The 15,640-nt window shown below is 33.8% G+C and overlaps 1 protein-coding gene across 5 annotated transcripts in view; it reads right to left on the bottom strand.

Annotated features, from left to right (window-relative positions):
* LOC143246327 (netrin receptor UNC5C-like) overlaps positions 1–15,640 on the bottom strand; it is a 94,175-nt gene that overhangs the window by 54,120 nt on the left and 24,415 nt on the right. For 4 of the 5 annotated variants that reach the window (XR_013025916.1, XM_076492863.1, XM_076492864.1 and 1 more), the window contains exons 3-4: positions 11,916–12,200; positions 4,102–4,269 (exon numbers count right to left, since the gene is read on the bottom strand). Coding sequence is in view for 4 of the 5 variants with exons in the window: in XM_076492863.1 (XP_076348978.1) it covers positions 4,102–4,269; positions 11,916–12,200 (453 nt within the window). In the remaining variant the exon portion in view is untranslated. Of the gene's footprint in view, positions 1–4,101; positions 4,270–11,915; positions 12,201–12,863; positions 13,034–15,640 lie in introns of those variants that run through there. The other variant, XM_076492866.1, reaches the window with a different exon arrangement.

Below are 15,640 nucleotides of genomic sequence, written 5' to 3'. Positions count from 1 at the left end.
TCAACCAAATCGTGTCCCAACAATGATGATATACTCATAATTGACAAACAAGGTCTCCAACTACAACTGGTCTCGAAATAAGGTCTGATGCCAAATAAATGCCATAAAAAGCAACATCAACAAAGCAGCCATAAATATCCTGAGCAGTAACAGACTCATCAGTGGCAGAACTCGAATTTAAATGCAATGGACCCTCTAACAACAATGACTGAGTCGACCCAGTATAACGTAAAATACATATTGGTATGGGATAAGCAGTGTCATTTGTTAAAGTCCCAAAATCAACGGGCACAAGAAATTTAAATTCATCTCTGAGTACATCAGCCTTTATATCAGTGGCCAAATTAACAACATCTGGTGACATGTTGAAATTACGTCCACATGTGAAGACGAATGCACTGGGCGTTGCCTTTTTTTTTCTTTTTCAAACACTAACAATCAGACATAACATGACCAGGTTTTTTTACAAAAATGACATATAGACCTCGATGATTTTGATGAAGTTTTATCCTAACTAGATTTTCAAGTAGAGGAGCTGGATCTTTTATAAGAATTCTCAACTTTAGTGTATTGAACAGGTACTGGTTTTTGTTAAGATGGTAGCAATTTCTTTTTTTTTACGAAAAATGGTTTTATGTGTTACAACCTAATCATTGGCAAGAGCATCTCCTTCTATAGTGTTTCAAATTTCTTTTGATTCAAATAAGTTATGAGGTCGTCACGTACACAACGTATAAATTCCTTAATTAGACATAATTGTCTTAGTTTGTTGAAACTGTTGTTAATGCGCACAGAATTAAACTATCATTCGAAGATAAACCTCTTTTTTGTAGACAAGTTCCATATACGAAACATTTGGCGATAAGCTTCCGGTACTAACTCGTATGCTTTGAAAATATTATTGCTGCTTTAACCTTACACTAATTTGTGCAATATTCTGAAGAGAGAACAGCATAAGCTTCTTGTGCTTTATTATTTAAAACACATCGTAATAATAATGAACATTTTTCAGTTAGCCATTCCATGGTTTGAAGCTTTATGAAAATATTTATCAACTTCATTTTCATTGAAGGATGGTGTTTTAACATATGTTGTCAGTTTGCCTTGGTCGAAACACAGATAGTCCATTGTGCAGCTTTGTGCTTAATTAAAAACAACAACAACAAACAAACAAAACTTGGTCGATCGGAGTTGAGTCTAATTTCCATTTCTTTCAGCTTAATTTTTTCGATGGGCGAGTTAATTTCGAGTTGATGTAGACGTAATTCATTAACAGGGAGCTAGCTATCTAGCTCTATCCTCTTCGTCGAGTTTTTTACCACTAAAGTTATATTTTTTCATAAAAATACTAATATTTGATGTGAATCCATTAAATTGAAATTAAATGGCTTATAATGTTTGAAATTTATAAACGTTCCTGGTCAAACGTCTGAGTTCCCGATTAAGAAGCGTTAATCGTAGTTTTAGTTTCTAAGGTTTAAAGCACTTCAACTATAGTAAATCAATAATATATACTGTCTCTTGGCGCGTCGCGTTGATTGATTACATTTGTAGTCGTGAGGAGAGTTTCTAGAAATTTCACCCTGCACAACAATACTGACAATACACTAGTGTTCACATACGGACATATTTTGTTGATACTTACACTTGAAAAATTTCTACAAAGTTAGTGAATAGGCAAGATTATCACAAATACAGATTTAACAGTATAAGTTATGTACATTTCTAAATATAAATTTAACTTAAACAAGTATCGGTATTAAAATAGATATATACCAGTAAATCCGTCATACTGGTCATTATTTAAATCGTGGTTCGTAAAAGGTTCTGTCAAAGCGAGTTGCAAGTCAGTTAAAAATAAAGACCAGTTAAACTTTACAGAAGCATACTGATCTTCAAATTATCTATGTATTTAAATTCCAGTGGGGTTTAAATATCTTAACACAGTGTGTAATGTGTTTATTTTCAGTTATCGCAGTGGTGAGTGTAAAGAATTTATTGCAATGTTGAATTAAATCATTCACTATTTGTGTTAAGTAGTGGGTTATCAAATATTTTTTGTCGTTATACTCAACCATGAATATTGAAATCCGGTTTTTAGCATTACATGCTTTCATACTTACCGCTAAGCCGCTATGTAACTAAAATACTAAAAAATCCCACTAGTAATTTGTGGGATTAATTGCAGTATGGACAGTATTTTATTTAATATTTTAACTCATATGCTACTAGGAAACATTTAACCAACAAAGTTATGGCACAACAATAAATTTAATGAATAAGTAGTTTGGAGAAACATGTTTGAAACTCTGAATTCATGAATAATTTTAGGATTAAAATATTTTATGTGTTATTTATCTTTCAATTCAAAAACTATAAAAAATGTTATATGCTAACGACAGGCAAAACCTTATTTTATCTCTACTGATATCACAAAGTTTCAACTTGTTGTGCCACCTCCCTCGTTGAATAATCAATAATTTTAAGGGTTTATAAGATTAATGATCGAGTTTCAATACTCAATGTGGGCAGAGCATTGAAGCATTAATAGAGTATCATGTAATTTTGCATTTAGCAACAAATATACAAACGAAAGAGTTCACTGAATTTTCCTTTTATGGAAGTTATAATCACTCGTTATGTTTAAAGCATTTTGAAAACTTATTTGAAATGTTTTCTTAGCACTTATTACCCTTTTAAGAAGAGCAGTACTATTTTCACAAATATAATTAGTCTAAAACAATGCAAATAAAGTTTTCTTCTATTGTTGGCTTTCCTTGATTATCGTATATGCGCGAATACTACTAATTATAAATAAGAGTTTTGAGGTTCATTTGCTTGGTGTTCAACCTCACATTTCAAACAAGCATGTGACGTGACATCAAATACGTCACCTATAGAACTCGTCTTATCAGGTGTCATCTTATCAGATATAAGCTTGTAGCTTGAAGATAGTAAGGGACACATTAAATAACCTGTTTGTATGATAAGAGCAAATCTTCATTCCTAAAAAAGCATTTAAAAATGTTACGCCCAAACACTTTATTGCATAAATATAATCCTGGATAACATTTAAGTTAAACAAATTGTCAAAGTCAAACCACCACTTTTTCATTCTGTTTTTAAGGTGTTTTATAAAGGTATTTATGATTTATTTGATGCAGAATATTAAAAGCCTCGAAGGCTTCCAAATGTTTATTGAACCCTTTATCTCTGGGTTTTTTGTCAGTTATTATAAATGTTTAGGAGATTACTAATTCAGTTAGGGGTACTCATGAGAGGAAGTATATCTGGCCATAAGTTAATTGATGGTTCATGAAACGTTTTCTCTAAACGAATAGCAAGTGAACTTAATATAAACACCAGATGTTTCTGTTTTGTAGATTATCATTCAACAAAGACAGTAAAAAGAGGTGACCAAGCTAATGAAAGGTTTGAGCAAAAAGCTACTGAATTTTTAAAGTAGGAAAGATTTGTGGCGGCAACTCAGGAACTATTTTCGAAACGTTTCTCCAGAAATTAACTTAAGAATCACGATTTTTCAAAATATGTTAAGAAAACGTCCAATCCAGAAGAGGATTTGACAGACCTAAACGTTCAGAAATGAAATTAATCATTGTTATAAAATGTATTTTACTCACTGGAAAGTTGACATATTGTTATGTAGATTTTATTACGCTGAAACATGCTGAGTGAAAGTACAAACACTATGTGTGGAAGAAGTATTATCTGTGTTTAGAATAACGGGACCAAGAAACTGAATAATTTAGCTCGTTTAAAGCAACATTTACAAGTATTTTGTTAATAAAATCTTTCTAGGATCACCATAAAATATTCGTCAAATAATAACTAAATGTATATCTGTTAGAATTAAATACTATTGGTATTCTCTATCGCAAAACGTGTTATTGAAACTTACATTAACATAACCGACTAGGTGACAAATGACCATGGATGTATTTAAATGTAAGTTGATCTACATCCTAGTTATTAGATATAGCAAGTTCTTATATTATATTATGCTTGATGCATGATTAACAAATTAAATGTTGTGGTATGTTAAGTCTGTATAAGAATTTTTAGCGTATGCTTGTAACTTACGTGGACATAGCATTGTACAGTCAGACCTCTGAGTGGCTTCTCCTAGGCACTGTTGACCACTGTTAAGAGGAGTAGGATTAGTGCACATGCGAGTTCTGATTTTTGATCCCCGACCACAGCGACTATTACATTCGCTCCAGGGACTCCAGGTGGACCAGCCTCCGTTTACTGTAAATAATATCAACCAAGAAACGTATCATAACAAGTTAACTCATAGATAGTAAGCATTACATCTGCGCAAAGTCAGTTGATATGTCAAAAATTAAAAGCAATTATGGGAGTACTCCTTATAGGTAAGGTCGTTTTCCACATTACTTTGAGTGCAGGTAATCTATATATGTAACGAAATATTTTACACTTGAACACAGATGGTGCTGTTTCATATGTTTATCTCATTTAGTTGTAACTACTACAATATTCTAATTACAACCACTTTAATAAGAATCGAGTGAAACAGACCCATTCAGTATTAATAAGACTGAAAGTTATCTGTGTCTGTTACTATTTATTTTCCCTCAAAGTTCATGAGGGTAGGGATTTTTTATTCTATACTAAGCAAATTTACAAAACCTATCGCTATTTATTGTATGATCTTTATTTTGCTGCTTAAACACATATCGTTTTACTTATTTTTATGCGTGTATGGAAGAGTGAATATATAAAACATTTTACTGTATTAGTACTACTCCTACCAAATAATTAAATGTAATAGTCACATGTCCCATTGTTTTTCACGTTTTAAGCAATAGAACCTTAGATAATTATGACACAACGTTCTCTTCTGGTTAAGTGTTATTCCTCTTGGAAAGAACATAAAGGTGTATACGACCACGCTTTAATAAATTATGAAAATTGTGTCAATAAAAAGTAGTACCATTTTAGCGCAAACTCCTATTTTTTATTATTCGGTGTATTAGTGATTACAAACTTCATACATAAATTTATGTCTGCATCTGTGTTTGATTTGGCCTCTAATTACTATGTCTGCATCTGTGTTTGATCTGGCCTCTTATTACATTGTTACTATTTCGCCCACTTCGGTATATCAATTCATCATTTGGCATAAATAACTAGGCCCAGCATGGCCAGATGGTTAAGGCAATCTGAGGGTCGCGGGTTCAAATCCCGGTCCCACCAAACATGCTCACCCTTTACGCCGTGGGGCGTTATAATGTTTCGATCAATCCCAATCTTCGTTGGTTAAAAAGTAGCCCAAGCACTGGCGGTGGATGGTGATAACTAGCTGCTTTCTCTCTATTCTTACATTACCTAATTAGGGATGGCTAGAGTATACAGCTTACATGTCGCTTTGCGCGAAATTAAAAAAAAAAATTAACAGTTGCTTCTATTATTTTCAAAAATACGATGTTTCTACAAATTATTCCATGCAAGATTTATCGTGATTCCTTTATAGCATTAGTTTTACACTTAAATTAACAGCAGTTCATGTATTTAGTTGAAAGTAATAAATATCTCGATTATTTTCAATTGATTTTCAGTCTTTGTGCTTATCTATTAACAAAATATTTTTCAAACGTAAGATTTGGTTTGTTTCGTCAGTAGTTAAAAGCATTCATTGACACGTATAGTCACACGCATTATTTGAGTTTTATTTAACTCCATTAATTTGTTTTAACGTATTACAAGGTTTTACAAAAATAAATTATGCAAAACCATTTATGTCACAACAGCTTTGTAATTATTACACATTAAAGTAGATTCACAAATGCATGCTATAATTTTTAAAATATACTTTTATGAAGTCCTTTAATTCCTATATTTTACTAGACAATTAAAACATACTATTTCTAAATTATTAAATTTAACATATTTTAAGTTTACAACTGTGAATAGGTAGTTTCAAAGTGTAACGAGTCGAGGCTAAAAAATCCGAGGATTCATGGTTTACGTCCTGTTTTCAGAAAACGGAATTCTCAACTTTGGGACTGTGGATACACAAGAATGACAATCAAATCCCAGTATTGGCGATGACTGCTGCTGACTAGTTGCTTTCCTTTTAGTCAATTCAGAATCAGGGAAGACTAGTTACAAATAATCATTTGTGTCACTTTACATATAAATTTAAACAATTGTTTTAGCTGTTAAGCTTAAACTCATACGTTATATTGTAATACTTGATGTATATGTTGTTGAAAAAAACTATTAATACGTATAGTCTTGTGTGTATCTTAAGGAAAGCTTTGTAACACCTAAATAGAGTGATAGAAGAAATTCAACATAAACGTTTTACACAGGAATACTTCAAGTTAACTATCACAAAACACCTGCGTTTACTGCTGGGCTTAAAGGCCCTATCATTAATCATAGAGGCCTCAATGTACCGACTAAATTCAATAATTACACAGGTCAACAAATTTTTTCGAAATCTCAGTTGCATAAGATTTTTTTACTCATTCTTACCCTTTGTGACCTGCTAAATTCAAATATGAAAACGGTTCAGCTCTACATGCTCTAGTTTTAATGCAATTTTAAGTTTTTTCATTCTAGCCTTTTGTGGTCAAATTAACACGTTTCCTGCAATGCCTATATTGGCAAACCGGCAACTGCTGCGATGCTCTTGTACATCTGACAGCTTCAGTGCTGCATGAGCTATGATAACGTGAGGTTGTCGTTACACTTGTCTCTAGCCTGCAACTTAGTTAAAGGTAAGACAATAGTGGGACACCGGTGGGTCCCATCGCAGGAAACGTGTTAATTACTTACACGTTTATGTTATCAACAGAGATATTAAAATTGTTTAGATTTTGTTTCAGATCTGATCATGGCTACAAGGAGACGTCAATGTGAGAACAAGCCGGACGTTTCTGTTATATTTGTGGATGCTTCACGCTTATTCGTCAAAGGCGTAATATAACATCGTTTCTGAGGCGTGCTTATAAAGCGTACTTTGGACTTGCTCTTGGTGACCAAGACAAGAAATGGGCCCCACATATTGTGTGTCATAACTGCGAGAAAATGCTGCGTGACTGGACAAAAGGGAAACGTAAGGGTTTACCTTTCGGGATTTCCATGACCTGGCGAGAACCGATGGACCACACAACTGACTGCTATTTTGTCTGGTCAATACAAAGGGCATTGGCAAGAAAAACAGACACAAAATCTCATATCCTAGTATCCCCTCAGCAATCCGACCTACTCTGCACTCTGATGAGCTCCCAATCCCAGTTTTTAAAGGATTTCTTCCATCTGAAGATGTGGGTAGTGACCAAGAGCAAGAGACTGCTGATGAAACTCAAGAAATACTTTCAGAATCTGGCGATCCTTCTTATGAGACCCCACAGTCATTAACTCCTCAACAGTTTAGCCAGCCAGAGTTGAATGACCTTGTGCGTGATTTGGGTCTCTCCAAAAATGCAGCTGAAGTGTTAGCTTCCAGGATGCAAGAAAAGAGTCAGATGAGCCATACAACTAAAGTGTCATACTTCCGAAATCGGGAGCAGACTTTTGTGCCATTTTTTACAGAGGAGAATATGTTTGTTTATTGTCATAATATCTCAGGTCTTCTCCAGGAATTAGGGATGCCAGAATACCATCCAAATGACTGGCGATTATTTCTAGATTGTTCTAAGCAAAGTTTGAAGTGTGTTCTACTTCATAATGGCAATGTCTATGCAGCTGTTCCAATTGGACACTCTGTGTATTTACGAGAGGAATATAATGACATTAAGACTGTGATTGACCTACTAAAATACCACGAGCACAACTGGACAATTTGTGTGGACCTCAAAATGGTTACTTTCCTCTTAGGTCAACAAAGAGGATTTACAAAGTATCCCTGCTATCTTTGCATGTGGGACAGCCGAGCTCGAGAAAAGCACTGGAACCAGAAGGAGTGGCCCATACGTGAGACTCTGAAGGCAGGTATGCCAAATATTGTCAACGATCCAATTGTCAGTCGAGAAAAGATCATATTTCCTCCTCTCCATATCAAGCTAGGCTTGATGAAACAGTTTATGAAGGCGTTGAATACTGACGGTGAATGCTTCCAACACATATTTTCTGTGCTCCCTGATTTGTTCTTCGAGAAGATCAAGGCAGGTGTTTTTGATGGACCACAGATTCGTGCACTTGTGCATGATCAAGAATTTGCCAGAAAGATGAACGACAAGGAAAGGACTGCATGGCTTTCATTTGTGGCGGTGATGGCAAACTTTCTCGGTAATAAAAAAGCTGACAACTATGAAACCCTTGTAGCGAATATGTTGTCAGCTTTTCGCGATCTTGGATGTAACATGAGTGTCAAACTCCATTACCTGTACAGTCATCTTGATAGATTCCCTGAGAACCCAGGAGCTGTAAGTGACGAGCAAGGCGAGCGGTTCCATCAGGACCTCAAGACCATGGAAGAGCGTCACCAAGGGAGATGGGACAAACATGTGATGGCAGATTACTGCTGGAGCATTAAACGAGAATGCCCTGAGACAGTCCACAAACGCAAGAGCTACAAGCGGAAATTCATGCCTGAGTAGACTGCAATTGAGCTTTGCCTCCTCATAGTAGCAAATGTCTTATCTACTAATCAGTTTTATATAAATAAATTGAATTATAACTTTATATAAAATTGAATTTATATAAATAACTTGAATACATTTATACTATCTTGCATTTTCTTTTTTATTACCCAGCTATATTAAAGAGTTTTATAACATATTTTATCACATATTTTTCATGATAGACTACGACGTCAATGTGATGATGACGAAATTTTGAGATTTTCAAATACCTTGATTGCAAAAAAAGTAGAGCACTGAAGAAAAAACTAACTTCAGATCTGAAATCAGGGCAAGAAATTATGTAATACCAAGTGTTTGATATAAATGCAACAAAAACTTTGTTGACCAGTGTTATCCAAATTACTTCTATCATTCCTAAAAGGGAGCCCGCACTAGAAAATAAACTCTGTTAGGATACATATCTGTAATGCCTGAGCACGTCTGACACGTTTAGTCCCGCTAGCTTATGTCTGTTTGTTGGTATGTTTAAAGTTAAGCACAAAGCAACACAATAAGCTCTATGTACTGTGAACACCAATCGGTTTCGAAACCCGGGTTTTAGCGTTGTAAGTCCGTAGACATACTGAGGAGCTCAAGTTTATGAGTTGGAATATTAATTAAATTTGAAGTATAGTGTCGTTGGTATCACGTGAAGCTGGAAAGCAAAATCCGTTACCATATATAGCATCAACGACTATGAACAATTATTCCAAAACTTCTAGTGCTATTTAGATTCCACTGGTAACTCTTTAGTAGGGGAGGAGAGGGCTGTAACTACACTATTGGGTCCGTACCCGACAAAATAAAGCATTAGAAAACCTGTCCGTGGTATCTTAGCACGTTTTCCGAGAATAGGGTTATACATTAGTTTCATTAGCGTCCTCAAGATCCTGAGGGTGGCCAGAAACATAAAATCCAATGTATATGTAAGTTCAGCTATGTTTTTTAGTCCCTTTGGCAGGAATACTGTGTCATACACATAAAACATTCTCTTCTCGGGCCACCCCAAGTCTGCCTCTCAAGTTTGGTTATGCTAGCTTCAAAACTGTGGGATAATTCGCGAATAAACAAATAATTTCACACACACACATCGTGAATTCATGTAACATAGAATACTGTATAAAAATAATATTAGATATTCCAACATCTGGTATTCGATCCCGGTTCCAATGATGTGACGAGAAACAAGGGTTTAGTGGTTGACCTGTGGGATTAAATCGTTAACCTCTTACGACATACTTAGACCATTGAAACCAACTAGCTACCAGATGCTTGCAGGCTAATAAACACAATTTTTTTCTTGTATATCAAAGTTAAGGTTGTTTTAGTTAGAGCCAATTTTCTGTGATGTATAAAGCATAAAGGTTACTAATGCTTTGGCGAAATTAGGAAGGGAAAAGATAAAGAAAAACAATCACATTTTAGGCTTAATCACATCTTTGGCCTAATACGTTTTTTTCAAATGCTCTGAACTAATAGTTTTGCAAAACTGACAAATCTTAACACAATTTGCCATTTAGCGCCATCAAAAGTGTTTTTGTATTTAATACAAATTAACAATTTTTGTGCCTTTATAGATACAATGAATCGTTAAGCTCTGAAAAATAAATTGTCGTAATTTCATGGTAAAAAAGCAAGTATTTGAATTAAGTCATTGAAAAATAATGTTTCAAGCCAAATTATTATTACCTATAAAGGCAATATTATTTAATACTAAATTTTTTATAGTTATTATTGTACTCGAGTTGTAAACATACAACTACTAAAAATTTGAAGTTGTTACTTAAGAGTAGCCATAAAAGATTTATTAGAGTGGATCTGTTGAATATTTTGTTTAGCTTCTTGCTTAATGGGTATTCTTTTTTCAACTACTGGCTACCAGTTTCTAGGCCACGTACAAAGAAGAAGGAACAAAAGAGAAAGCAACTTTAAGAGACCTCATAGAGTTTGTTTAACTTGATGAATAGGCATTTATGCTTGACATCTCCGAGGGTGTCCATTCCAAGCAAAGGCTGTAAATAAAACTGAAAGCCTTTCGCAGAATGTACTTTTTTTTCAGTTGCAAAATAGAAAAAAAAAGGAGTCAAAGTGTAATTAAATGTGACGAAATTTAACATGGATTACAATAACGATATACATAGTATGACCTGTTCGAAAACAATTATAAATAAATTATAATATAAAATTTAAATGATAACCATAAATAAACACCATATAACTTTGCAACGGCTTGTAAACGGAGTAAGGTTATTTACTTACAGCCAGTTATTGATAATTTAAAGCGCGGTACTTTTACGTCCTAAGAGTGGCTATATTTATGCTTACATCTATAGAATAATGTTTCAAAGAGTCATAAGCATACACAGTTCATGAGCAAAATGCGTCAATTAAAACATTATTTTCGCGTCCTGTTAGTTAAATTTACCACGTTCAACTTACACCTGGAATAGAATGAAAACAATTAAGTTTTGCAGAAAAGTATTACTCATGTACATATATATGTAAATCCTGTGCATTCCTAAGTTGAACGTTTTATGCAAAGTGTCCCAGATAATTTCAAGCAAAAATATATTCCACTAAATGGGTTATGGGTTTACCCATGAATGTTTGTGGACAAAGAATAATAAACTTTATAAGAGAAACTTTATCCTGTATACTCCCGAAATTATACGAATATTTTCAAAATGTATTTTTTTGCTCAAATAGCTGTTTCTTTCTATAAACTTGGTGCAATAATTTAGATAACAGTACACATTTCATGTGTCAAATTTTAAACTACGACTGTATATTTGGTACATTTCGATAAAAACGTTTGCCTTTCATGTCTACGAAAATTCTTGCAAAAACGAAAATCGATGTTTTGCAGGAACTCAATTCATTCTTCCCTTACAAAGGATTTAGGGATCGTGATCTCTGACAGGATTTTTATTTCAAAGAAAATGGAAATATGAAATCATTTTTTTAGAAATGTATCGCTTCATATGATGATACATTTTTTTCTTAATTTAAAATACGTTTGATAAAAAAATGAGTTTTTTTCAATAAAGTTATGTTTCTATATTTATAATTTAAAGACATTTAAAATGGTTTTGGCCTTCCAAGACATCTCTATCATTGGTGCATCTACTTTAAGTCAAACAAAAATACAGATCCGTTTCTTACATCAGAATTTCTAAGCAGTTTATATTGATAATGTAAAAAAAACAAAAATCTTTAGAAGACAGATTTGCACATAAAATGAGTAAATCACAAAAACATCGAAAAATGAAAAAACACTTTTAATGCTCATTCATTACATACCATAGACAGTTAATGTAGCGGTCTCACTGAAGCGCTGATTGGCTAAATTTTGGGCTCCACAAGTGTAGTTACCTGTATCTGCTAATCGTACTTGACTTATTAGTAAGTTACCTTCGTTTGAGATTATGAAGTTTGTTTCTTTGTTTGTATCAATGATCTCATTATTTCGCAACCAGAAAATCTGAGGCGTTGGCAAACCCTCTGGTGGTAAACAATGAAGAGAGATCTGACCTTCTATTTCTACACTGGTGCTCAGCGGTTGGTTGATGAAGTGCTTCTTTAAGTCTATTAAAAAAAATGTAAACAGAAATATAAGTTTCTTGGTATTGCAACTACGTTAAAAAACTAATACGTAAACGTATTCAAAGTATTTCTATTTATCTATAATAATAACAATAAAATACAAATTTGTGAATTTTCTTCCTAAACTTTAACGAAGAAAATTAGCATTGGCTAATAACAAATACCTAAAATTTTAATTTAATAGAATTGGATTTTTTTTGGGGGTGGAGATTTTGAAATCAGGAAAAAATGTTTACTCGTGAAGTAAAATTTATAAAAAAGAATATCGGAATTTGAAGCAGAAAAAAGTGAAATGTCAAAGAACACCACCGAAAGATGTAATATTACAAAAATCTTAATTGGTTCGTGCTTATAATTTTCTTTAATTTTACAAAAAATGTAAAACCATAATTATTTTAAATGACTTATACTGCTGCAGAAATGATAAAAAATTACACTATCTGCACAGCTTCAATAGAACTTTTATTTAAAGAAAAATTCAAGACGTCATTTTAAATTATTACCCTAATTAGTGTTTCACCGCCTTTTGATTCGCTTATCTTCATATTATACAAGTTAATAATGCCACCCCTGAAATTTGTTTACCTCCCTTAAAATTTCCCATAAGAGAGTCTGGTAAAAATTGCATATCCTATAATACGATACCTTCATATAATAGGCAACCCTCCATATGAAAAGCTCATCCAAGAATATCAACAACGTACTGTTAGCTCTTAAAACTTCTTAATTTATCTTTCATAGATCTAGTTCCACTCATCTTTTTTTTTTTCTTCAAAAAAACAAAGCCTTCTCATCCAATTCCGTCTGTTTGTCACTCCTTCACCTCCCTGTATTCAGAACCTTGTAGTCGGCACTGACTCAGATAAATAGCTTAGATGTTGCGTAGTTATAGTAGAATTTTGAACCTCGACCCTTTATGGTGGCCCCTGTCATCATGTTCGGTCATGCACCAGCTGACAACCGTGAATTTAACAACAGCCCTTTAGAGTAGTTTCCATCGTAAAAGATTCCAAAGCACACCCTTCTTCTATATCTCTGATTTGAAAATATTTTTATTATCCAACTGTACGAATATTTTGCATGCAAAGAACTGTTATATGCCGTTTCCAAAAGCGATCAACATTCGGTGACATCGTAATATCTACAAACACCAAACGATATCAGAAGAAAGTTCTGGTATACGCCGTTGTTCCACAGCTTTAGAATAGTTGTGCTTTTCACATAATTGTAACTTGCTGTTTTTCATGTTCAAAATAGAATTAATATAATATATTCAACCCTTTGTAACCGTATTTTGGTTTTATTTTATATGAGCGATTATGTTATATGATACTGATTAATGAGGCGGATGTTCAAGTATGGTCTCATATCTAACAGAATCAACGTTTTCATTTAATAGCCCGGGATGTCATTTATAAATAAAACTACTATTACATCCTTTACAAAGATCTAGACTTTACTGGCAACTAGAAGAAAAATTACTGGAATGTACGGTAATATAAGAGTAAAAAATGGGCGAAATTGTTGGTTAGAAACTTATTTAAAATAAAATAAAAAAAAACTTCCAGTGTTTGTAAAATGTTACTTGCATATACTGCGCTGAACTTTCTGTAATAATATCAATTAAAGTTTCCATCTACTTATACGTCATACACTCATTCTGGAGAGAGAGAGAGTCAGTAAAAGTATCTAATGATGACTTATTCCATAAAATTATCCTATACGCTCTTCCTTAGTAAAAAACGCTATATACATTTAACTTCCGGTGAACATTTCCGTGCTGATCCAGATCAGTTACCCATTACCGGTAATATAGACTCACCGGTGCCTTCTAACGAATACCTTTATATTGGGAAAGTCTACACCATAGTAAGTCATGTCTGAACGGAGGTTGTTAATATCCCTCCGCTTACCTCATGAATAAATTGGCGCGAACATAATATACTAAGACACAAAAAAGATAACACTAAATAACCCTCAAAACAACTGGGATTGCAAAGCCTTCGAATAATGTAAGACTCCTACACAAACAACCGAATACAACACGATAATCCAGTTTCTTCAGCTCAATCAGGAGCACAGTCTAGTTTAATGCTCAGAATATCTAAATGAGTTGCATAAATAAAATATTAAATTAGAAGTAATCCTACCACATTATGTACGTATTACTAAGAATACCATGCTATTGGGCTCTACTGGTGCGAAGCTGTTTCTATTCTTTTATTGTTTCCCAATGGCTCAACTGTAAGTCTGAAGGCATTTAACGCTAAAAACTTGGGTTCGATTGTGTAGCTTTGTAATCAAGTCTAAACAGACATATAAACTTATAACATTAATATTTAGATACAAACTTTATACAGCCTTGTTAAAGTCGTAAACGGTTTGAACGAAAGCTATATTCGTGCAAAACATAAGTCAGACACATAGATATGATATTCATTATAAACTGTTTATAAGCTTCTTCGTGACCTATTAGTTAGGTCGTTCGACTCACAACCCGTGGTTCGCAGGTTCGAATTTTCGTCAGCGAACACTCGCACCCTTTCAGCGGTGGTCAGTCCCACATACGATTCATAAAAGAGTAGCTCAAGAGTTAATGTCAGGTGGTGTTGAAAAGCCAAACTGCCTTACATGAAGTCTATCATTGCTACGTCAGAGACAGCTAGCGCAGTGAACCTTCAAATAGCTTTGCGCGAAATTCAAAAACGAACAAACAAACACGTTTCTTCTTGGTGGATAAAACTTGACCTATTAAATGGACTGCAAAACCGATATGGCACATACGTTAATGTGCGCGAACGGTGAATCCTATTGTGTACAGTTTGCGTCCCGTTACTTCCAAAATGCGCTCCTGTATTTCGGTTTACTGTAAGAGTTTTAAATTTCACTGTTCAGTCAGTCAGTCAGTAATGCTAGCCGTGGCTCCTACTGACCGGCTCCCTACTCTATCAGTTCAACATTAGTACAGCTAGGCTTGTATACTGCGTGAAGCACATCTCTTACAATAAAAAGCACGTTTTTAACGTTACATATCGCATTTAACTCACCTGTGGATGATTACGGTTGTTTAAGCGGAAATTCTAAAATAAACTAAATAAGTCTTCTTTTTATACTGAGAACGAATACAGAACTACCTTAATAAGGATTTTTCACACAAAATCTAACGATAAATTTAGGAGTAAGAGTATGTTTAGAAGACCAGACACGAGGCTTAGAGCACCTTTATTACATTGTGACATTCTGCCCATATGCGTGAAGTGTAAAAATAAAAATAAAAACATTTATTTAAACGGTACGAAATGTACTATGTACAATAAACAATGATGGTGATAAAATAATATCACAACTGGCTCTTCTAATGACATGAAAGCAGATTTAATTATTAAACATTATATCCATTTATCCTTTCAAGGCTTAGTATG

This window comes from Tachypleus tridentatus, chromosome 3 (assembly GCF_004210375.1).
Source record: "Tachypleus tridentatus isolate NWPU-2018 chromosome 3, ASM421037v1, whole genome shotgun sequence".
Lineage (NCBI taxonomy): Eukaryota > Metazoa > Arthropoda > Merostomata > Xiphosura > Limulidae > Tachypleus > Tachypleus tridentatus.
Note: the sequence above shows the minus strand (reverse complement) of the source record. Positions and strands in the feature narration are given on the sequence as shown.